The sequence below is a fragment of the Erythrolamprus reginae genome, chromosome 4 (assembly GCF_031021105.1).
Source record: "Erythrolamprus reginae isolate rEryReg1 chromosome 4, rEryReg1.hap1, whole genome shotgun sequence".
Classification (NCBI taxonomy): domain Eukaryota; kingdom Metazoa; phylum Chordata; class Lepidosauria; order Squamata; family Dipsadidae; genus Erythrolamprus; species Erythrolamprus reginae.
The window spans coordinates 49,799,131-49,825,687 of NC_091953.1; the positions used below are offsets into that span (position 1 = coordinate 49,799,131).

The 26,557-nt window shown below is 38.1% G+C and overlaps 1 protein-coding gene across 2 annotated transcripts in view; it reads left to right on the forward strand.

Moving 5' to 3' along the window:
• The window catches only part of GBE1 (1,4-alpha-glucan branching enzyme 1), a 155,355-nt gene that overhangs the window by 26,004 nt on the left and 102,794 nt on the right, over positions 1 to 26,557 (forward strand). For both annotated transcript variants that reach the window (XM_070750257.1, XM_070750256.1), the window contains exon 2: positions 19,074 to 19,243. In XM_070750257.1, the coding sequence (XP_070606358.1) occupies positions 19,074 to 19,243 (170 nt within the window). The remainder of the gene's footprint in view (positions 1 to 19,073; positions 19,244 to 26,557) is intronic.

Here is a 26,557-nt window from a genome sequence, read left to right on the forward strand (position 1 = left end):
ATTGTGATATGAACCAGCCTATTTCCTTTTTGAACAGTTAAAATTAGAAGATATAAATAGTAATAATGGATCAGAAACCTTTATTCAAGTATAACTAGCTTTTAGCTGCAGCTTCTGTTTTGCTTTAAATGAAAATTGTCTTAAAAACAAGCACATCAATAATAAAAGAAGTGTTCATAGAAAAATTAATCGCAGCAGGTATCATCTGATGCACTTCTGACTTAAATTTCTTTAGGAGTAATAATAATAAAGTCACAATCAAAACAAATTTGCAAGTAATATTTGCTTGTAGTTTTTGATTTCACTTGATCACAATCTTATATAATAATAAAGCTCTGTTATTTAGGCAACGTTGCCCGTTTTAGTTGTCAATGAAGTCTGCAGGAACAAACAAAATGGTAAGATCATGACAAAATATTATAGGTTGCAACTGTCATTTGTATTTAATATCACTACCTATTGTGACATGGTAATAGCAGTTTATCACAAAACCTAATATAGTGTACTTAGATAAAAATACCAGATGATTGCTTATTCTTCAGTATTTCAGTACAAAAAAGAAATTGGTAAATAATGTATGACTATAAAATTTGATATAAGAAACAGGTATATTCTTTAGTAGAACACAGTAATATTCACTGTAATGATAGCAATAGTCAGTTTTGTGAATCTATGAAACGGGAGGATTAAGGTAATATTTGCTCTAGTTACTTTAAAAATATATATAAGTACCGTATTTTTTGAAGTATAAGACACACCAGAGTATAAGACGCACCTTAGTTTTTGAGGAGGAAAATAGGAAAAAGAATCTGCTTACCAGGTATTCATCTGGTTAGTGTCTTTAGTCTGATCAGCTTCAGCAAATTATTTCCCCCCCTGGTTAAGGGCTTTAAAAGAACAGAGACAATAACAATGAAAGAGCTTCCAAGCCAATAAGAGCTGGAAAGAAACAGTCTGAGCAAGTAGAGCAATGGAAAAAACCCTGCAAAGACTTAGGGCTTAGAAAGCATTCTTCTTCGCAGAAAGTAACAATGAACGAACTTGCAAGTCAGTAAGAGCTGGGAACATTGCTAGCACCTGGTTAGAGCTGGAGCAAGCAAAGCAATGAAAAAACAACCCTACAAAGACAGGGTTTGGAAAACATGTTTCTTCTCAGAGAGTATCAATGAAAGAGCTTGCAAGCCGGTAAAAGCTGGGAACATTGTTAGCACCTGGGTAGGGCTGGAAAGAAACTTCTTCAGAGCAAGTTAAGAGTAATGGAAAAAACCCTACATTCTTCACAGAGAGAAACAATGAAAGAGCCTGCAAGGTAAGAGCTGGGAAGATCGTTAGCAGCTAGTTAGGGCTGGAAAAAAAACCCACATTCACAGTATGAGATGCACCCTAATTATCAGCCTCTTTTAGGGAGGAAAAATGTGCGTCTTATACACCGAAAAATACGGTATTTCCTTTAATATTGCCTACCCATTTGAAACGTATTTATGATAGTTTTATTATCATCAGCAAAAGATACAAATTCCACACTCATAGTCATGAGATAGGCTGGATCGGGTGCTGGATTTAAAGAAACAAAAAGTTATATGGGTATCTGTAGCACTTAATTAATTTCCTCTAGATATACTTCCTTAGATTCAGCTACATGAATACATTAAGTACGGTACTTAAGAACAATCTGGACTTATAGGAGGAACAATCCTATAAAGCTTTAAATTATTCTACAACATCCCATTATAAGTAAAGATTTATTAACAAATATGGAACAATATCTCATAATTGATGTTAGATATTTAGTGGGAATAGATAGACATAATCAGGTTCAGGAGCAAAAGGCATTTCTCTGGGTTTTATGCTATTCAAAAGAGCAATATTGTCCATACCTGTTTCTCTTTGTAGAAAACAAACCCGTAGACCCATAAATAAAAAAGAAGAATCTCATTGAACAAAGAAGTGGCAACATTCCTGTTAATTATTTCTGCATTGTTTGTCATTGGAGACTTCAAGTTACTAGGTGATACTGAGTTTTCAGTATGTCAGAAGTTCATGGTCTCCATGGCAACTATTAAGTTTGACATATTGGGGCTGCGTTCTGAATATGGGGTTTTTGTGTGTGTGCGTGTGTGTGTTAGTGCAGTTGCAATAGGATTTTGTTTTGGAGGAGATTATCAATATTTTGTGCACATTATCAGTCTCACTGATTTTTGGCTTGCTGAGACCACCCTGCCATACAGGGTAGTAGAACCTATTAGATCTATCTGCTCCACATAATTGGTGCATCCAGAGGGGTTTCAGGTAAAACTTGTATTGCTACTTGAAGATTTGGTAGGCAATTCAGTTAAGGTCTTAGTCTCTGGGTAGAATTAATGGGAATTAATGGGAAGCTAGATTGCTCCTCTGTTTTCATTGGTTCTGTGAAAAGTTTTGTTTATATGTACAGCCAAAAGTTAGGACTCATTGAAGATTTGTTATATAACTTAATGCCTCAATCACTGCTGCTTCTGCTACCTGCTGGGTAATCCACGAAGTCTGCCATCTTCACAGGTGGCTATCACAGTAAGCATCTGTCTCATTCCCCTTCTCCATTTTGCCATCTTCCCTAAGTCCTTCTGCTCCCTGGGTAGACCAGGTGAACTCTATAAATTTCCAGAGGTTTTCCATCAAAGTCCATATGGGATAATCAGTAATAAATCCTTTAGCAGTAGAACAGAATATCTCTAGTTCAGGATTGAATGGTGGAGTCTTTGGTGTTCTCTTGAGCTTGGTTGTTTGTTTTCAGGTGCCATTATCCAACTAGTTAACATCATCAATATTAGTGATGTTAGGGGAGAGGAAGATGATGGAGATGGAGATATGGATATAATATATAGTATCTTGTCCTGGATTAGGTTATTATTTTCTCCTTAAAATTGAAAATAATACTGTAATCAAGCAGAAAACAATACTCAAGTACACCACACCTCCACCAATACTGGCAGGGCAAGCTATTATACAGGAAGCAAACTCCACACTTGGTAGCACTGATGCTATTATGTAATTGGGTAATGAAACATCTGCAAGCTCAGAGAGCATCAAGGACTCCATACATCCTTTAATTGTTATCTTAAGCAGAATGCCAGCAACCAGTTATAGATTGGTTGTCTACTGAATTTCAGCTTTTGAATTTCCTTTCTTTCCCTTTGCTCAATTCATAGCATACTAGGATGATTCTTCAGTTATGCTTCACCCATGCTTCATCCTTTCTACCTGGAGGTACCAAACCATCAAAAATTCCTTCAATAATAACAATAATTAAAAAAAATGAGCATTGCCTCCTTAACTGCTGCGTTTTAATTATGATCCACTAAAATTCTGAACTTGGAAGCCTACACACAAGAAATAGCAACATCCATTGGGTTCAGCTTCAGTTTGTCTTCTGCATTTTTGTTCTATTTCCCAGGGGACACTTGAAATATTCAAACCTTTCTAGAGAAGGCAATTGGGCATTGTGGATGCTGATGCTGATTAATTACAAAACCACAGATGATCCTTCCTGTTGTTTTAGCTACATGTTACATAGCAGATGAGATAAGGTAGAATTTTTGGGGAATTCTAATGATAATTCTCAAGAAACCAGGTAATTCTTTCCCCAGTAATAGTATCTAGAGAGATAGAATATACATTTCTCAGCTGGGCCATTGGAATACAATGAAAATTCTTGTACTAAGTCACATTGGACAAGATCTAGATAATTTATTTCATCTTCAAAGTTTAACACCACGTGTATTGCCAACATAGGTAAATATGGACCTTTAATTGAAATCGGTATGGCACAGAGGTCATTATTGAGCCGTTATATATTTTTTTGTTTTCAAAGATAGTTCAAGCATAACAGTTTACAGCAGTTTCTTTAAAATTGGTTTGTGTAAAAGATCAACCATTTTAGCTTGACTTCTGACTCATATTCTATAGTTGCTACAGGTTTCATTACATCTGTATTTTTCCATGCTTGACCTTGATATACAAATAGCTGGCAGAATCAAATGGGAATTGACATGCCGTTGCTAACAGATCAATTTAAAAATAACTTTCCAGTAAACAAACACTTTAAGATGTCTTCTAACAACAACTCCCTGTCTCTTTCACAAACACACACACAACAATTATTATAGTCTGATGTGAATATGCTCATAATATAAGGAGAACTAAGCAACTTATTTTAAAATGGAAAGGGATTCACAATGGAATCCTAGGTTTCTAATTCTACTCAATTACATAGAGTTATCGTGTTCAGTTTACTACATTAGTCAACCAGTGGAATTAATTGTAATAAATGTCTTGTTTTTGTCGTTGCAAACAAATTAATAAACTATAATGCTTCTGTTGTTCACCTATGGATGTGATTAATGGTCAGCAGTAAAGATTCTGTTATCTTTTTTGGCAGTACGAAAACCTGAATGTTTAACAAGAGCACAATTTCAAATTAAAGTAATAAATCAGAATTACTCAAAGTAGACCTCTTGTGTGATCTCTTCAGATGGTACTAGAATATAGTATTTTGTCCCATGTAGTTTTGGCAGTGTGCCTCTTTATCAAGTACTGTCTTTCTAGTCACGGTTATGTTCACGTCTTTGCTACATGCTCTGCTGATTACCTTGGAAAAGGGCAATGCTGTAACTGTTCCACTGACCTTTCAGTTTATTTTCTCCTGTGTAATATGAAACATGAGCTAACAAAGTCTTAGTCTACTGATTTTAGACACAAATGTCTCTGCATTTCAACAGGTTTCTTCTCAAATTAGAGCATTGCCTACCCGTCCCTGAGCATTAATTTAACATAAAGAAAGTAAAACAATCATGCATAGGAGTTATTTGATGTGCCTAGGAGCAAGGGAAATCTTGCATGTCTGTGCTAAGAGGAATGTTTGGGCAGGAAAGAGGCAAACCACCATAGACCTTTATTAAATGCTTGAACAAAGTCCTGGGTTTTTAGATCTTGCATACATGAATATACAAAAAATAAATAGCCATGACTTTTAAGTATCATAAAATCAAATATTTTATTACAGTCATAGAATGTTGTCTTAGTTGTTTCTCTTTTAAAAACATTGTACAGTCAAATAATATGAAATGTAGCATAGCATAGTTGCTGGTAATACTTAAAAAAATCAAATATGTATTTCGGCATAATGATTGGCAAAATTCTGTTTTATATCTTTTTAGATTACTTGCAGGATTACAGTAGTCATGTTGGTATAAAATCTTATGTAAAATTGAAATTGATTTTTTTAATATATAAAACTTCCATGTCTGTCTGTCTGTCTGACTGACTGACTGTCTGTCTGACTTCTATGCTGCCCAATCTCATGGCCGTGGTATTGCTTACAGCAATAATAATATGATAAAATGTTTAAAAAGTCAAATATAAATAGTAAAAAACAGTAAAAACCCATTATACTAACAATAAAAACCCTTGAGAAACCAGTTTTAACCTTAGAATACACTAGTGGTTGCTTTTGTCAAGAAATCCCTCATCATTTTTCCCCCCTCAAAAGGCTGACATGTCCACAAGTAAGGTATAATGCTACTATCTTTTCAGTAGAAATAATGTGGAAATGGTAATAGTTTAATTTAATGCAGTTTTAAGAAAATATGTTCTTTCTAAAACTATCAAATAGCATTTTTCTTTTATCTTTCTTACTTAAAAAAAAGATATTAACATGCTGCTCACTTACCACATTTTAATTACTTATTAGTATTTACATCTCTAGCAGAATTAACAGCTGCTGACTGGAAATGTCAAGGAAATATTTCATTATTGCTGTTTAATCTTTTCAAATATTCTGTGTGTCTGCATTTTTGGTTATTAATTGGAACATATTTTATATGGTGACTTGCCAGCAAAACCCAAGATTGAAGCATGCATGGATCACTACACTACAGTGAAGTTTTTGTAATTTCTTGTATTGCTAAAAACTGTTTATAAACCAGCTTGTTAATGCTTAGGGGATCTTTTGGAACTTTGTGAAACGTCATTGAGGGGGGAATTGATGACATTACATATTTGGTGATAATATATAACTTATGCTTACATGGATGTACCTATATGAACTATGCACAGAAAAATACATTTTAAAAAGCTGACTATTGAGCTGGACTTTGCACTTTGCTGAGTTAAATTTGATCAGCAGCAAAGTAAAAATATCTTTGTCCTTTTCTGCTGTAATTTCCGCCAAGATTGTAGTTTCTGTTCTCTGACTTTTGCCAATATTTTCTTTTTCCTGGATTTTAGAATAATGCAAAAAAGGATAGATGATTTGCCATTTTTCCATAAAATGGAAAAATATAATTATCATTGGTAATTCTACATAGATAAATCAAATGTTTACCATCACAAGCAAAAAAAAAGTTATAATGTATGTTAAGAACTTTATATATCAAGATGATCAATGCATGAAAGTTAGCTGACTTGTTCTACCTGATAGTACGAAAGGTACAGGTAAAAGTTTTCCCTGTCCAGTTGTGTTTGACTCTGGGTGGTGGTGGTGGTCATCTCTGTTTCTTACCCTTTGGAGCCAATGTTGTCCAAAGACATTTCCATGGTCATGTGGAAAGCATAACTATATGCTGAAGCACACAGAATGCTGTAATTTCTCACCGAAGTGGTACCTATTTACTTACTCATATTTGCATGCTTTTGAACTGACAGAAATTGAGCAAATAATGGGAGCTCATCCCATTATGCAGCACTCGGGTCTCATACTGCATTGTCAACTTTCTAGCTGACATGCTCAAAACTTTAACCGCTGAACCACCACACTCGTAAACCAAATTGTAGAAGATGACTTAAATTAGAAACTGAAAATTGCCATTGTCTTGTTTCCAAGAACACCACTGGTTTCTTTATAGTATTAACAACCATTCCAAGCAGATAAAATTAGTGGAAGACTATGATCATTGCCTTTGCTTGGAATTATCTATAAGACCCAAGTAAATTTGAGGAAAAGAATTTCTAGAATATTTAAAAATTGTGGATTTATATAGCCATTCATCTCATATATATAACTTCAGGGAACTTGCAACAAAATTCATAAAATGCATAATATAAAAAATAAAAATAAAATACAGAATAACTAGGCATTGTTCTATGCATGCCCCTCAGAGCAAACTCCCTGACTCAAAAGTCCCTTATTTCATGGTAAAAATCACACTCTTTATTTATCAAAGCGCACACAGCGAAAAGCAGATTTAAATGGCAAGGAAAAGGGGAGTTATTTTTCTCTCCGTAATGAAGCATCAACAAAGTTGGGAAAGACGCCAAACTCGGCCTAAATGACATTCCTTAGATAACAAAGTCCATTTATCATTCAAGAATATAAATCAGCTCACTGAAATCCCAGGCAAAAATCATCCAGCAGAGAATATCTTTTTCTGAGGTAGAAATCATGGTTTTGAAATCTTTTTCAAGCACATCCCCACCCTAAAACCTCTTCCATTGAACGGCGTTGAAACCCCACACTCAATTACCCAAAATCCTTTTCTTTTATACTGCCTGGAAGTGACAACACACCCCAAAGAGGCTAAGGCTGTAAACTAATACCTTTTACTATGCAACTCCTCAGCAGTCTCCTATATCGAGGTTCTATCCACGCACTATCCACTATAATGTCTTCCTCATCCTCTGACTGGGACCACTCCCCCTGTCAGCGAACCAAATAGCATCACTTCCATGCCTGTGCTTCTCGCAGGGTACGATTTATTAACACCCTTATCTGGATTCGACTTGAATCATTCCAACTCTGAGTCCCTTAGATTACATCTGTATCAAAACCCCATATCACATCCCCACACCCACAGAGAAGTCATGAGGACCAATCCTATGTAGGATTCCTGATTCCTTCCTGTGTTTGTTGCTATGGCATCTGCAGAAAGGAATGTGTGGTGGCATATCTTTCCCCCTCTCTCTCACCCCCCCCCCTGTTTCTCTATCACTACCAAACTGTGTCAGGCCAACCTTTGACTTCACATAATAACTTTGGGCCTGACACCCCCATTGTCATATCAGCCCCCTCTAATGGTTCCTCGGGTTCACTTAGGTCACTTTCTCCCTCACTCTCACTCTCTGCATCAACTGGCAATGCCCCTGGCCCAGGGTATCCATAGAGGCCTGGCTCATCTTCCTTAGAATCTGACATGGCCTGAGGTGGACAAGGAACACTCACAACAGGCATTATCCAACCTATATCCATGCAGCCAGGAGACAAGTGCATCACTTAACCAAGATTCCAGCTTGGTATTGATACCATATTTTTAAGGACTAATAGAAGACCAGTAAGGATCTAATCTTGAAGGATGGATAATTTTCCAAAGGGCAGGCCCTAAAGCAAGAAGGGCTATCTTCCTGGGGCCTGCCAGCTGATACTCCTTCAGCTTGATTTAGACTTGTCTGCAACTGCTTCTTGATGTCGACACATCCATTCTGTTAGGGGATTAATAGATAAGTATAGATTGCAGTAGGTCAACGGGCACACCTCCTAAATCTCAACTATGCGTTGTATGGAGATGTGCATCTTGCATACTGATTGGTTAGTCTGATTTTCTGTTCTACGCTTGAGTACCCTCTAGTTAGAACATTACCATTTGAAGATATATAAATGCAATAGCCATGAAACCAACAAATGACAGGTACATATGTTCACTGACATGCAGTGACATAGAAATCTAAATCAGCTCTTAGCTGATGGCACTCTAAGCCTGACCTTCCTGTCAGATCTGGTATGATGGGTATAGGCAATTGGAAAGAGACAGTTCTGAAAGTAATTCAGTCCCAAACACCTGTTCTGTTTCAGGTTTCAAACTCACATACATAGAAAGTTGCTAAAGGATAATAGCAATTTTCTCAAGGTTAAGTGGATAAATGGCAAACAAGCAAAGAAATGTAAATCAAAACAGAACCTCTTGGAAAGAAAGCTTGCCTGGGTAATTTTACATTCAACAGAAAAATGCAAAAGAGAAGGCAAAATCCAACCTGAAGTTCAGAGAATCAAGCCAAATTGGTCAACTAGTCTAAAGGTGAGTGTTTCAGAATTTTTGCATGAGAATTAATAGGAAATACATGCCAGAACTTGAGTTCAGACTGTTTCTAAAAGAGAAGCATGGATAAAGACTGCCGCAATCAGCTATCATAATTAAGACAGTTACTACCTTTTTTCAAGAAGGTTTAGAATCTTTGTTTTATTCTCTTTTCTATTCATGTCCAGGGCATACAACTTTATTATCCAATTGTTCTAGGTGTTCTGATTTTTCCCAGATGATTCCTGGCTTGGTATCTCTTAAGGCTGACACTCTACTGGTACACTTGGATCAGATTTCTGAATTTTGAATCCTCGGCCATGACAATATCTTACAGTCATCCAGAAGCACACTGAAAGTCACTGCAGCTTGCAAAGCAGTAATATCACATGTGCTCAGCAATTGACCCCAGTTACTGTCCACACAGCTGCATTCCACAACAATTGAAGCTTCTTAATATTCTTTAAATGCAGTTCCATGTAAAGCACATTGTGAAAGTCCAGCTTGGAGGTCGCAAGGCATGTATGACTATGAGCAGGGCTCAGAATCCATTAATGAGTGCAGTTGTTAAACAAACTGAAGTGCAAAGATTCTTCTGGCCACAGTTGCCTTCTGCTTCTTGAATAGGAACTGTGAGCCTGGAAGAAACTTCAGATTATGTACCAGGGCTGCCTGGAACAGTGTCAACACTTTGAGAAATAAGAATTGAAGGCTACTAAATCAGGAGGTCCAAAAACCCATAGGTGCTTGGTTTTGCTTAGATTTTCCTAGAGCCTCATCAAGAACGACTAGCATGTACTTGTGAAGGGAACCTTTACCTTTACCCTATAATCCTTACTCTGATACCTTACTCAAAATCAATGGATGACCTTGCTCAGCAGCTTTATGTAGATGTTAAACAGGAAGGGGAGAACACTGTGCCTTGTAGCACTCAACAAAGGAAGGACCACTACCTGGATTGTATAACATATTTCCCCACTCCCTGAGACTTTTCCCACTCCCTTCTCTCATTGGTCCTCAGTTAAGTACCCTTCCTTAGTCCCACTGATATCCATACAGAGAATTCTGACTTACCACTACAGTTGATCCTGACATTTCGCTCATCAGTCATTATGGTTGTTAAGCAAGTTCCTACATGACTGCTTTACACAAATACAATATCAGCTCTTTTTGCTGCTTTTAAGTGGAGCGTGGAAATGCCTCAAATTGGAGATGGGATATTTGGTGTAGGCCATATGCAAATATTACTGCAGTGTGGTATAAAACTGCAACCACCATAGGCCGGTCCTGCTTATGCATGACATCAGAAATCTCTGGAAGTCTTGCACAAATGGGCTTAATTTTTTTGGAAACCATGTGCAGTTTTGGAAGCCTTCAGAATACTTGAGTGGTTTCAGAAGCCTCTGGAATCCCGAGAGCCTAGACAAACAGGCTTTACGAGGCTTCTGAAGAGTGGAATCTACTTCCATGGAGTTTCCAAAGTTTCCAAACTCCTATATGAATAGGCTGCAGAAAATACGGCCTGATACAATAGGAGCTGCCTGTAATGGGCCACCCGGGCCTCTCAACAATAGGGGAAAAATTGCATCAATCTTTGGGAGTACTGGTTGCAAATCAGTCACATCATTCTCCAAGCCATATGCATATTGGAGAACTTAGTGAAGTGAAATTTATATAATAAATATACTGTACATTAATATTTCTACTTTTTCTATCAAGAACTTGGGCTACTTCTACTTCTTTAGTGCAATATATTGGTATGCGGTGGTTCAATGGCTAAGGGGCTGAACTTGTCAATCACAAGGTAGTTCAGCAGTTTGAGTCCCTAGTACCACATAATGGAGGGAAGTCCTGTTACTTGTCCCAATTTCTGTCAACTTAGAAGTTCGAAAGCATTTAAAAAATGTAAGTATAATAATAGGGACCACTTTGGGAAGAAGGTAACAGTTGCGTTCTGTGCACCTTAACATTTAGTCATGCTAGCTACAATACCACGGAGACGTCTTTGGACAGTACTGGGTCTTCGGCTTAGAAATGGAGATTGAACTAATGACCACTAATAGCCAAATTCTGCCTACTTTTCTTAATAAGTTAGATATCTGTATATATAAATATTTTGATTTATCACATGAATTATAAGACAACTGGAATGATATTAAGATAGCGTTTAGTTTGAATTTCTGTTTAGGGTGTTTTCCACTATAAAACCACATCTCTACACCAATAATACTTGAAAAACTTTTATGTGTCAAGAAAAGCCAATTTTCTATGCTACATCTTCTCTTATGGTCTTCATTTCCTTTCTATGTCTTGGTATAAATATCTGCATGAACCCATGGTAGTATCTGCATGAACCTTTTCAGGAAAATTATACTTGAAATTGCTTGGAGCACTGTGTCTGACTAGGTAATCTAATATTTACAGTTTTGTAAGAAAGCAATGCTGAGTTCACACTAATACATTTGTAGTTACATTTTCATTCAGATACAGATATGCATATGACAGAACCCTTTCTCAAATTCACGAGAAAGTTGATTTCATTGCTATTGGTAATATTCTTATAGATTTTAGTTTTGTTTGGACAATGCTTTCCCCTCTTGGTGTGATGTATGGTAGTAGATTTTTTTTTTGCTATTCATAACTAAATATTTTATTGATTGATTTTATTTATATGACCGAAAGTGACTTCGGGCAACTTAACAATTAATTAAAAATGGTAAAAATTAAGATAGAAAGAAACAGAATAAGTTAATCATTTCATGTTCCATTCAAGATCTTTAACATCCTATGCTGTAGGTCAACATCTGTGCCAGTGCCAAAAGCATTCAAATAATCCACTTTCTCCAAGGCCAATTGAGGCTGTAGCTTGACTAACTTCTCATCAATCTTACTTCACCAGTGAAGGTTGGTGATAGGTCAGAAATTATTTAAACCATTTGACACAGGAGTGGTTTAAAGGGGAAAAGATGGACCACTACTTTTAAAATTCTAGTGGGACCACTCCTACCTTCAAGGATGAATTTATCCTTGTTTTGTCCCAATGATTCAATGATTCTGGGAGACTAACCAACTTTATTTCATGGGAGACTACATTTACAGCATTCAGGATTTTGTCTATTTCTTCAATACAGTTCAAACATTCCCCAAGAATTAGGGCTAGGCACTATGGATTTTTCTAGGAGAAAAGCAGAACAGAGTAGTTAGAGTTTCTAATGATAAAGAATGATGGCAATGGTTGTCTTAAACACATTTTTAAAAAGTTCTTTTATGGCTTTATATGAATTATATGGCTTTATAGTTAATTGATAAGTTTTGCTGTTGTGTTTTGACCTCTCTCCTCCCAAACATGTATAACTTGTCTTTTCCTTTCTTTTTGGTTTGACTTATATTTTATACATTCAAATTAAACCAAAAGAAGCTTCAGAATTCCATCACCTGTCACACATTTGTTGACAAAGCAAATTTATATTTAGAGCTCTTTTCTTGAGGGAGGAATGTGTTCTGTTTTGCATATTACAAAAAAAATTGATGATGGAATGTAAATAAATCCTTATACAGTTTTAATACTTAGTAGTAAAGTTCATATTTTTATATGCAAAAGATATTGAAAAGTAAATTTAGCAAGTCACCTTCTTTTGATCATACACTGCAATCTGTGCTGCAGCTCATATGGGTGTTTACTCCCCTTCCCACTTGCCTCCCTTTCCTCAACTGAGATGTTTCTAAGCCTAAGCATACAAAGCTTCTTTATCCCTCCTGGAGGTCTAATAGGTGGTGACATTATCTTTTCTTCCACATGTTGGCCTCTGGTCTCTGAGCTTTTATTTTTGAAATGTAAACAAAAAAAAAAGTCACTTTTTGTCTTTTCTTCCTCTTTATAGAAAAGGCTCATGTTACGTCAGAAATTTACAAAACAGGAATGATATAATGACTATCTATAATTGTACCGGATTGTATTGAGAATTTTTGCATATCCACTGAGCGCTCCGATAGTGACCACTCAGAGCATATATTTTATTTGTTTCCACTCACATATGGAAATAACGTTTTTTAAAAAGTATTTTTATTAATTTTTAACAGGTTTAATATACACACAACATAAAACAGTGCATAGTGAAATGTGCCCACCACCCCAACACACACACATACCCCACCACCAAATCGGGGGTGTTTCTTATATAATCCACTTTGACCCAAGAGCAAAATATCTATTTACATATTGTAGAGTGATTCCAATTTATTTCTTGTAGCTTGGTCTCGGATTCTACTCATCATATATCGTCTTACCTTGTCCCACAGTCCCATCAGTTGTCTCAATTCAGTTTCATTATCCAAATTTATCCTTTTATCCATAATTTCAAATTGAATATGGTCCACCATGTACCTATACCAATTTTGCATTGTCCATTTTGTCGCATCCTTCCAACCCAAAACTATTACCACCTGAGCGCTTTCTATTGCTGCTTGTTTTATTTCTCTAAATTCTCCCATTGCATTGGTTTTAACTAGTACTGCCATTTCCTTAGTGATTGTCCATTGTATGTTTAGCATTCTATTAATGTCCTCTTGCACTTTTTGCCAAAATTCCTGCACTATCGGGCATTCCCAAAACATATGCATAAACACTCCTTTATCTTGACACCCATGTCAACAGATACCCCTGACATTCTGCTGAAAGTGTGCGAGTTGAACGGGAGTATAATACCACTTATGTAATATTTTCCTTCTCATTTCCCTAATTCTTGTATTTTTAATTTTCCTTATATTTTCTACTTTATTTTCCATCTCTTGTACCTCTACTTGTATCTCATTTTGCCACCATTTAGTCAGTCCTTCAATCATGTCCCTGTCTGACTGCACTAGCAACTTATATATATTGGTTGCTTGCACCTTTATACCCTCACTTTTTTCTCTTATTATTTTCACTAACCCTGTCTCTTCCCTCAATAGTACTTCTTTATTCTCCCTTTCATTAAGATATTTACATAATGCATTTATTTGTAACCATCTTCCCTTACCTAACCACCATTCTATACGGTTTCTACTTGGCCTGCCATCCTTCTCATATAACTGTTATATCTTAGTTATCCCTCTTCCCTTCAACTCTCATATGACCCTATTTAAATTCATTTCATTATCTCTATTTATTACATAAAGCGATGACAGTTTAGATTTATATAATCCTATTTTCCCCTGTCATTTTTTCCAAATTTCCATAGTTCCTTTCATGGGACCTATTAATTTACCTAAGTCGCTCCTGTTCCACTTTGTAAAAATTAATTCTATATTCTTCATCCCGTTTATCTGTTTTTCCAATTTCACCCTATGGTTAACTTTATCAAAGGCTTTATACACATCTAATTTCAAAATTCCCAATTTCCTTTTAGTAACGGTAGCATGGTGCATCACATTTATTACATTGCTAATCAGTTCGCTTATTTTTCTTCCCTTCACGAATCCATATTGATCCTCTTCAATTATTTTTGTTAAAATATTTCTAATCTATTTGCCAATATTTTCATAAATATTTTATAATCTTGATTTGCCAAACTGATCGGATGGTAGGACCCAGACTCTCTTAAATCTTGACCCATCTTCGGAATAGTAACAATTTCTGAAAGCTTCCATGTCTGTGGGATATCATGATTTAACAATATATTATTGAACAGTTTCCCCAAATGCGGCAGCAATACATTCACATAGGTTTTATAAAATTCCCCTGTAAACCCATCCGGGTCCGGTGCTTCGGTTTGTTTTAACCCTTTAATTACTCTAGCAATTTCATCTTGTGTAATTTCTGCATTCAAAATTTGTTTATCTTCTTCACTTACTATTTTCCCAACTTTGAGGACTCCTATCTTCACTTGCTCCTCTTTATACAAATCTTCATAATATTTTCCCATTATCTTCTGTAGCTGCTCATTACTTATCTAACCACTCCACTAGAGTCTCTCAATGCTAAAATACATGATTTTTCTTTCATCTCCTTCAGATATCTGGTCATTTGCTGCATTGATTTTGTCCCCCAGCCCTGTATTTTTTGTCGCATCGTCATTCTCATCTTGTTCCATTTGATCTCATCATACACCATCAATTGTTTCTTTTTCAATTTCAATAAGCTATTCCAATCTCTACTTTTAGTTAATCTTAACTGCTCTTGTATCAAATCTATTTCTTTTATCTTCCTTTCCCTTTCTCTATCCCACCTCTTCCTAATATCTGCTTCCATACATATACATTGTCCCCTCATAAAGGCCTTACATGCATCCCACACAATTCATTGTTTAATACCACCCATATTCACATAACTCTGTTTGCAATTTATCTTTATCTTGTTCACTAGCAGTTACGACTGCATTATATCTCCAAATTCTTTGATTGCGTTCCTGACCTATTTCCAATTCTGCCAATAGTGGGGCATTATCTGATAACCAAATACTTTTAATATCTACTTTTTTAACTTGTATATTGCCCCCCCATTCATTAATATATAATCTATGCAGCTAAATGTATGATATCTTGCTGAATAATATGTACTTCTGTTTGAAATATCTGCATGAAGATCCACCATATTAAGTCTGTTTAAATATAACATCCCATTTATTAATTGCATATTAAAATCTCCTGCCAAAAAAGTTGAGCCCTCCATAAAGTTGCTAACTTCCTCTTAGTGTTTATTATAAATTGTTTTGTTTTCGCATTTGGGGCATAAATTGCTGCTAATGTCAACTTCTTTTGATTAATTTTCTCTTTAACAAATATCCACCTTCCTTCTCTGTCTTTCTGAACTTCAACCTCTTCGAAAGGAACCCTCTGATGAATAAAAATTGCTGTACCTCTACTATTTTGCCTTCCTCTAGATTCATATACCCAGTTCCAATTTCTATCATTAATCAATTTATCCCTTTCTCCCTGTCTTTTATGTGTTTCTGTCAAAATCATAATATCCACCTTATGTTGCTTAGCCATCCTTAATATCCTAAAACAATTCAAACCTGATCCCAAACCATTCACATTTAAAACCATTATCTTACACTCAATCATAATATACCAAGATAACCCTTTCCCCCTCTTGTTTTGCCCTTGGTTTAATTTCCCCCCCTTCCTTATCCCTGTCACCCCCCCCCCAACGTGCCTCCCCCATACTCCCCCCACTAAGGGGGGGAGGACAAGAAAAACCCTTGTCCAATTATGAGACACATTCTCTTGATTGCGTTTTTACACTACTGAGCTCCATTTTCAACCACTTTTAATTGTAATAAAAGAGAAATGTTCCCCTCCCACCCTCCTTTCTTCTTTAGATAATTCCTTCTTTAACTTCTTTAACCCTTCCCCCCCCCTTAAACTTTCCCCATAGAATAACAGATACACAAGAATCCAAAACATCTCTAAGAAAAAATACAAAAAGACAAGGAGAGCCAACAAGGTCACTTTTCAGCTTTCTTCTCACACTGAGCTCGTATTTTTCTCTGTTCTCTTCTAATGGCCTCCACCTGTCCGGTTAACTCCTTCAGTTGCTCTTCTCTTTGTCTTTCCTCCTCATCTGGGGTACTACGACCGTCAAAAAAATCTTCTTCTGCTTTTTTTGTCTCACCCATAGTTCCTTGTGCTCCAGTTTCTTCAAACCTGATCCCCAGTTGATCCAATAATGCCTTTCCCTCCTCCAATGTATGAGCCCTGTACATTTTATTTTCTTGGAACACCAAAATAGCAGCTGGAAACCCCCAAGTAATCCTTCTTCCACTTTGATATAAACGGCTTGAAATTGAGCGTAAGGCAGCTCTCGCTCTCAAGGTTTCCCAAGAGAGATCCCTCAGAACTCTTATCTCGTTCCCATCTTGTTTAAGGCTGGCAGAACTTTTCAAAGACTTGTAAACGACCTCCGCTTTTTTTTCACTGACCAAAGCCATAACAATGTCTCTTTGCCTCTCCCTATTTCTGCGTGGGGCAGCCCAATGGACACATATTATATCATCAAAGCTTACTTATTAATCCAAGCAATTACTGCTTCATTTAAGTTTGAGCCTGAAGCAAAATCTGATCTGAACCCACGCAGACGTAAATTTCTTCTCTTTTGATGGTCCTCCAGATTAGCGATTCTATAATTCATTTGTTTAATTAATTCATCGTGATCCGCTTGTTTTTCAACTTTCTGAATCTTTCCAGCAGAAAACTCCGCCTCCTTTTTAATCAATTTAACATCCGAAGCCAGATTTCCAATTGTTGACTCCACTGTAATAAATCTGCTCAAATCCTGAACAAATGTCCAACAATCTATCCAGCTTTTTGTTGATTTTCGCTTGGCTTCAGTCTGCCCTCCGCCATTTTAAAATTTATTGTACTCACTCGTTATAGCGAAAGAATCTCCGTCTTTGCTTAAAACCATAAATCTTTGGATTCTCTTTGATGTCTGTGGATTCTTTTTCCTTCTGTTCTTCTTCAAGAAGGATTTATAGTATTTTTAAGGGAGGGATTTCCCTTTACATAATAAATTACTCTGGAGCTTGAGGTGGAGCACCTAGAATTCGCTTCGGCACATGCGCAGTCCTCGAGGTGCAATATAATACAAATTAACAGAAATAATAATAATAATAATAATAATAATAATAATAATAATAATAATAATAATACAGGTTAATTTATACAATTGAGCAACAAAGAAAATAAAAATAGTGAATAAAATAAAATTTCACCCTACACCTGGAAATAGATTTAATGGAGTGAAAGATTTCACACTATATAGCTCCAATAGTTAGAGGTCTGTCAGGGACAATCAAAATATGGCAGCTGCGCTGGGTCAAAACTCCAGAATTATTTTCAGATTGATTGATGAGTTATTTGGAAATGATTTGTGTCTTAATCACTGCTGGAGAAACCAACATTTATTTGCTCTAAGTATCATCAAAACTGTCAATTAGAATCAATATGTGGGTATAATTATCCTTTCATACAAGCAGATAGGGTTTGTTTGTTTATTTGTTTGTTTTCTTTCTTTCTTTCTTTCTTCTTTTTTCTTGTTTCTTTTTGGTAAAATGGCTCAAAGCACAGAGCAAATACTAAAAAAAATCTATCCGGTAATTTGAGTGCAATTAATTTTTCTCCCTTTGTGCATGGAACAGGAACAGCAAAATAGTTTAGGACTGACTTACGGTATTTACTGGCAATTTTTCCTTCCTTCTGTTTAGTATTATAGCACTGTTTGATTTGTGATATTGCTAACTTGTTCTGAGGTCAAGTGGAGTGAACATGATTACATGACCAATTTTAAAACATTTTGAAGGGTTGGGACATAAAAATAGTTCTCTGTAAAATATGCATTATCATTTCTGGGAGTGAGACAGAATTAAATAAGCCATAAGCCTCATATGTAAAAAATGTTTACAAGTTGTTTGGTAAATATAAGTCTTTTAAACAAAACCATTGATAGGAGGTATTTCTTGTTAAATGTGATGGGTACACTCATAACATGCTCTGTCAACATTTCATGTGAATATTAAAGTATATTGAAAGATTTAACCTTGCAAGTAAAATGTTAAAATAGTCAGGTAGAATAGCCAGTAAATGAAACCCTAGGAGCTTGTTAAGAAGATGTCTAAGATCTGTAGCATTGCTTTAAATAAGTCTACATTGTTTCATAGCAATGACATTTTCGCCACAGTTGTAATATCTTAGTTGTCACTATGACAGATGTTTTCTTTGAGCAAATGACCCTTTTAAGTTAAATAATATGAACCATAGCATGGTTGCTCTGCTATAAGTTTTGTTTTCTGAAGAAAAACTTTCTTAAGAAAGTTTGGGATACTATTGTTTTCAGCAATTTTATTTTTTTAACAAAAGTTTTAATAATTGGGCTTAGTAAGATACAATATAATGGTTGATTTAAACAATTGGCTCCATAGATTTAAATATATTAATATTTAAAGCAGTTAACACAGGACTCTGATATGACAAAAACATGAATTTAATTGGATATTGAGAAAGCATTTGTGTGTGTGTAACAACTCCATAAATCACATTATTTTATTGAAGGTATGGTATATTTCATCGCATGTTAAAGAAGATTGAAGAAAATGAAGAAGGTCTCAGCAAATTCACAAAGAGTTACCAAACATTTGGAATCAACAGATCCATAGATGGAGGATTATACTGTAAAGAATGGGCTCCTGGTGCAGAAGCAGTGTTTCTTACTGGTGATTTTAGTAAGTATTTTCCAGCACATATGAGCTTCTTTTAATGCTATGGTCTCTAAAATCAGTCCTAATGTCATGGGTTGGCTTTCAATTTTGTTACTAAAATCAGAGGATAAAATCTCAATAAAATTTTAACTTAAAATACATGTGATGTATGTTTGTACGCAGCATAAGACACAGTTATTGAACTGTAGTTGCTGAAATAATTTTGATGGGTATCAATTCTTGATCTTTGCATCTGGAGACCTATTTTCTTATCCAAAAACCATGAAACGTACTGGTGCCCTTAGGATAGTTACCATGTTACAATCTGAGTGGTCGTGACAGGGACTCTATAGGATTATGTGTAAAAGTTGCAGGCTCTTCTGAAAAATATTGAATATTTCAATGAACTCCAGAGTGATCAAAAGCTGACTCAGCCGCTAAAAACCTAACAATAATACCTGTTTGCACAGTTAAATGCATAGATGTTATTTACAGATTGAGAAAAAAGAAAATAATATGTCAGTCAATACTTTTAATACAGTGGAACCTCAAGATACGAACTTAATTGGTTCCAGGGAAAGGTTCGTAACACGAAAGGTTCGTAAGACGAAACATTGTTTCCCATAGGAAACAATGTAAAGTCAATTAATCCGTGCAACAAAAAAAAAACAACCGCAAAAAAACGCTGCCGCCCGGCTGTCACCTTTAAAAACAGCCGGGCGGCTTCCCTCTCTCTCTCTCTCCTTCCTCCCTCCTCCTCCTCTTCCTCCTCCTCCCGTATTCCACCTCCCTCCCAGCCCGCTAGGCAGGCCAGTGGTCCCCGTCACGGCGGCCCGATTGAGGGGCCGGCGGTCTCCGCCAGGGAGAGCTTCCTGGCTTTCGTTCTTGTTGGATTCGCGCGTTTTCATGCCCAGGAAGCTCTCCGAAGTGAGGAGAACCGCCGCTGTCGCCGCTCGGCCGCGCCTCCTCGCCCGCCGCCCGCCCGCCTGCCCAGGATGCAGACCTGCTGCCTCGCCCTGCGCCTGCTGCCGGCCCGATCCTGCGTCTATTGCTTCTGGGCTGGTTCCATTCTGTTCCCTACCGGCCCGATTGAGGGGCCGGCGGGAGGAAAGCGAATGCCTCTCTCTTTGGGGTTTTCGCTGGGGGGGGAGGAAGTTAGGAAGGTCCTACCTCTCCCCCCAGCGAAAACCCCAAAGATTGTTTGCTGCCATACGATTTAGCAGCAAAGTGACGTGGATGGATGGAAAGCTTAAACAGCCCGGTTTCAGCTTTCCATCCCTTCACGTCACTTCGCCGCTAAATCGTGTGGCAGCAAACAATCTTTGGGGTTTTCGCTGGGGGGGGGGAGGAAGTTAGGAAGGTCCTACTTCTCCCCCCAGCGAAAACCCCAAAGATTGTTTGCTGCCATACGATTTAGCAGCAAAGTGACGTGGATGGATGGAAAGCTTAAACAGCCCGGTTTCAGCTTTCCATCCCTTCACGTCACTTCGCCGCTAAATCGTGTGGCAGCAAACAATCTTTGGGGTTTTCGCTGGGGGGGGAGGAAGTTAGGAAGGTCCTACTTCTCCCCCCAGCGAAAACCCCAAAGATTGTTTGCTGCCATACGATTTAGCAGCAAAGTGACGTGGATGGATGGAAAGCTTAAACAGCCCGGTTTCAGCTTTCCATCCCTTCACGTCACTTCGCCGCTAAATCGTGTGGCAGCAAACAATCTTTGGGGTTTTCGCTGGGGGGGGAGGAAGTTAGGAAGGTCCTACTTCTCCCCCCAGCGAAAACCCCAAAGATTGTTTGCTGCCATACGATTTAGCAGCAAAGTGACGTGGATGGATGGAAAGCTTAAACAGCCCGGTTTCAGCTTTCCATCCCTTCACGTCACTTCGCCGCTAAATCGTGTGGCAGCAAACAATCTTTGGGGTTTTCGCTGGGGGGGGGGGAGGAAGTTAGGAAGGTCCTACTTCTCCCCCCAGCGAAAACCCCAAAGATTGTTTGCTGCCATACGATTTAGCAGCAAAGTGACGTGGATGGATGGAAAGCTTAAACAGCCCGGTTTCAGCTTTCCATCCCTTCACGTCACTTCGCCGCTAAATCGTGTGGCAGCAAACAATCTTTGGGGTTTTCGCTGGGGGGGGGGAGGAAGTTAGGAAGGTCCTACTTCTCCCCCCAGCGAAAACCCCAAAGATTGTTTGCTGCCATACGATTTAGCAGCAAAGTGACGTGGATGGATGGAAAGCTTAAACAGCCCGGTTTCAGCTTTCCATCCCTTCACGTCACTTCGCCGCTAAATCGTGTGGCAGCAAACAATCTTTGGGGTTTTCGCTGGGGGGGGGGAGGAAGTTAGGAAGGTCCTACTTCTCCCCCCAGCGAAAACCCCAAAGATTGTTTGCTGCCATACGATTTAGCGGCGAAGTGACGTGGATGGATGGAAAGCTGAAACAGGCGAAAGGCGAGGAAGCCTATTGTTGCAGCTGCCACAGCGGAGACATTTGGGGTTTTGGCTGGGGAGGGAGGGGAAGGCAGGAGGTCCGGCCCTTCATTTGCCCTCCCAGCAAAAGGCAAAGCCGCGCAGCTCCGCATCGCCGAAGGAGGCTTAACCCCACCACTCTGTCCCACCCCTCGGCCGTATCCGGCATAACTTCCTCCTGCCTATCCCCGCTCTTCTGCCGGCCACGGCCGAGGGGTGGGACAGAGGGGTGGGGTTAAGCCTCCTTCGGCGATGCGGAGCTGTGCGGCTTTGTCTTTTGCTGGGAGGGCAAATGAAGGGCCGGACCTCCTGCCTTCCCCTCCCCCCCCCAGCCAAAACCCCAAATGTCTCCGCTGTGGCAGCTGCTACAATAGGCTTCCTCGCCTTTCGCCCGTGCCTGGCGGGAGCTGAAGAGTGCTTTGCCCAGTGCAAAGTTGACAGCAAGCAGCTCCGCAGTCCCGAAAGGAGGCTTAACCCCACCCCTCTGTCCCACCCCTCGCCCGTGGCCGGCAGAAGAGCGGGGATAGGCAGGAGGAAGTTATGCCGGATACGGGCGAGGGGTGGGACAGAGGGGCGGGGTTAAGCCTCCTTTGGGGACTGCGGAGCTGCTTGCTGTCAACTTTGCACTGGGCAAAGCACTCTTCACCTCCCGCCAGGCACGGACGAGGGCGTGGAAGCTTATTGTAGCTCGCCCATGGCCGGCAGAAGATCGCTCTTGCCCGGCTTCCCCGCGAGGCATCAGGTCAGCATTCTGGGCGGGCGGGCGGCGGACGAGGAGGGGGAAAGCCTCCTGCAGCAGCTGCCACAGCCGCCGGCTTCCCCGCCGCCCGCCCCACAGAATGCTGACCTGATGCCTCGCGCGGAAGCCGGGCAAGAGCGATCTTCTGCCGGCCATGGGCGAGCGGCAGGGAGTCGGGGCTGCTGGCAAGCGCCCCAGCCTGGCTGTGACCTTTTAAAACAGCCGGGGGGCTTCCCAGGAGCCTCCGGAAGCCAAACGCCAAACCCGAACTTCCGCGTTCGGCGTTGGGAGGCTCCTGAGAAGCCGCCCGGCTGTTTTAAAAGGTGACCGCCGGGCTGGGGGGCTTCCCAGCACCCCCCCGAACCCCGAACCTGGAAGTTCGGCAAAAGTTCGGGATTCGGGAGGTTGCTGGGAAGCCCCCCAGCCCGGCGGTCACCTTTTAAAACAGCCCGGGGGCTTCCCAGGAGCCTCCCAATGCCGAACCCGGAAGTTCGGGTTTGGCGTTCGTAACTTGAAAAAAGTTCGTAAGAAGAGGCAAATTTTTTCTGAACCCCGGGTTCGTATCACGAATTGTTCGTAAGACGAGGGGTTCGTATCTTGAGGTACCACTGTATTGGGAAAAATAACATTTTTCAAACATTTGATGAAGCAATCAACTTTTTTTCATGTACATACTTCATGGATGGCTTGGAATGGTCTTTATAATTCCCTGACTTGCATCATTGAAAATCTGTGGGTATATCTCAAATACTCTGCGCATGTAAGGAAGCCAGTGAATATCTCTGAACTGAAAGATTTCTGGAAGGAAGAACAGGAGGGGAAAAAAGGAAGCCAGAATATAAATACTCTTAACCGGCTGTTACTTCTATTTAATTCTGTTTCACTGTAGAGGTTATGTCGTCTGTTCATTAGGAATTCATTGAGACATACTGTTTGGCCAAGGTATCTAAACTTCTGTTTACAAATATATGTAATTATAAAAGTGCTTAAACTATGTATATACATAGCCATTTTTGCTATTTTTAAACAGTCAAATATATTTCACAGCGTACAAGCTATATGAGTTTAAATTTGGAAAGTATGCAGCAATGGCAAAATTAATAGTATATATATACATAATACAGATTTAAATATATATAAGCAAGAATAGTTCTCATACATGCAATATATCATATACAGCATTTAAATATAACCACAATATGGCTTCTAAGGCAACTTAAATGTTTATAATATGTATAATACATGTAGGAAAATTAACAAATATACCAAAATAAACACACAGCTACACACTCACAAAAAAAAATGAACGAGTCTTCAGAAGATTGAAATATTTTATTGTGCAACAAATAATTTGATGTAATCTGCTATAGTTTCTTTATTTTTAATGTTATACTCTATACTCTGTGATATATTTGACATATATCAGATGCTATATGTGGCAGAAAATGGAGAGGTCAAAAGCTTGACTTTTTCATATTGTACTACATATAGTATAGAAACATAGTTTAATATAGAGCTAGTTTGATATAATGGTTAAGGCATCAAGCTAGAAACTGATAAAAAATATAATTGTCCAGAAAATTTGCATTTGAGAGCAATTGGTTAGGAAGTGGATAGATGCCAGAATGCTCAGCCAGGAACTCAGGAAACAACGTAGGTAAATAATGAAATCAGCTCAGCAGGAGGTTTAAGTAATTTTACTCTTCAGTGTATTCAGAAAAATACTTCTTCTATTTACAAAATATATTTCACTTTAACTATGTACAAACCTTACTTACAAGGAGCTGTTATACTAGCTGTGATTTAACTATTTTACCACCAGTACGCAGCTCAATCTCAATGCTTCAATCAGACCACAAACTAAGCCACCAACCAACTATCCAACAAACCCAACAAAACCACATCCACTGCAAAGGTGCTTTCATTCTTATAATGCTCCGGCCCAATCACGTTGCAGCCTGAGTCATTGTGACTCAGCATTATCATTGTTTTACATATCCACAACCTTTTTTTTTTACCTTACATGGAATATCACCTAGAATACTGTATTGTTTATTCTTGACACTAATTTCACATTAGATACCTTGAACCAGTCAGTCTCTCTCAAACCTAGGAAATTGGCAGACCACTTCTGAAATCTTGCCAAGAAAGCTGTACAGTAGTATAGGCAGTTTCCAGGAGCCCCAAATGATTTGAAAGCATCAAAAGAACAACACATTGTAATTAATTTGATATTTCTTTCTATTTCTAATACTTCAAGTTATCTAAACAATAGAACATCAGTCTGAACTAATACTTGTACAATATGATTATATTGAAGTAATATAATGTATTTGGATTTCCAACAATACAAAAAAAAGGATATAGATATACAGTACACAGACACATCCATCCATCTCATGATTTGATGAAATTACAGTCTTCTTTACCAAGAAATTGGGAAAGTATGTCAAAAAGGGCTCTAGCTTTTGAATGACAGTGGGTTTTTTAAAAAAATAGATCTAAAGGATCATTATTAAGGTTGGCCAACATGAGGGCTGATCAGCAATTCTGTAGACTGAATTCTGTCAGAATTTTCTTCATCTTTTGCCCCACTCTAAGAGCCATTTGCTTAACTTGCTAGAGAAACTGAAGGGATGAAGTAAGCCACCTGTTGCATCTGCCAAGTAATAATAATAATAATAATAATAATAATAATAATAATAATAATAATAATAATAATAATTTATTAGATTTATATGCCGCCCCTTTCCGAAGACTTGGGGCGGCTCACAACAACGATAAAAACAATATTATATTGGCACAAATCTAATATTTTTTTAAAAAACCTAAAAAACCTATCATAATTAAAAACCAAACAGCACATACATACCAAACATAAATTATAATAAGCCTGCGGGAAAGGTGTCTCAAATTCCCCATGCCTGGCGGTATAGGTGGGTCTTAAGTAGTTTACGGAAGACAAGGAGGGTGGGAGCAGTTCTAATCTCCGGGGGGAGTTGATTCCAGAGGGCCGGGGCCGCCACAGAGAAAGCTCTTCCCCTGGGGCCCGCCAGACAACAATGTTTAGTCGACGGGACCCGGAGAAGGCCAACTCTGTGGGACCTTATCGGCCGCTGGGATTCGTGCGGTAGGAAGTTCCTACACAAGTAGGAACTATTTGTGTATATTTTGGAATAACTTCAGCTTTTTCCTATAGCACAATTACATTAATCTTTGATATACTGATAATCTACCTTATACCAGTATTTGCTGCAAATTATGTTCTCATTTAACACCAGGACACATATTCAAACAAAAGTCCATGTATATTTAGGCTCTCCGTGCTTCTAATGCTTTGTTTTTGCTCTTCAGTACAGAGATACTCATAGCATTAAGAGAGTCTTCCCAGTATTGTAACTGGACAATTGAACTGTAAATATATTAAATCATGAATATGAGGCAATTAGTAATCTAATGCTCTAATAAAGAGGTGGTATTGACATTGTAGCTGTTTGAAAAACTATGGGTAAATTATTTTTACGTAGATTCTTACCTATTAACTACATTTAGAATTTAACATTCATTACTTTAATTTATTGAAAATTATAGTGATTGTAGGAATACTGGAATAACATGACATTCTTAAGATGTTGCAGTTCCTGGAGTGGTTTCTTTAATTCCTGGAGTCATAGGATTTAAATATAGGAACCTCTTTTTGACTTTAATTAAACTGTCTTTTGTCAAACAGCTAGAAAATTAATCAAGCAACTTGTTTTATTTATTTATGCATTTATATTTTTGACATACTAAAAATGATTAAATCAACTGAACTCTCTGTCTCAGATCAAAAGTTTTCTGAGTTGGGATAGTTGTAACTATTTTTTGTAGACTCCTTGCACCTACTTCCCCCCCCCCCTAATTGCCAGACTACATGATGGATAAATTACACATTCAGCAAAACTAGGGTCCAAAAGTTATCTAAAAACTGAAAGATTTTTAATTGAAGCACAAGGTCTTCAGAGAATCTAGAAGAGGCAGAATAAAAAACGTGGAAAGGATATGAAGATTTAATGTCAAAAACTCTTTATTTCCCAAATAACTATTTAGGGAATTGTGGATTGTATTATTTCATTTTTCATAATTTAACTTTTAGCTT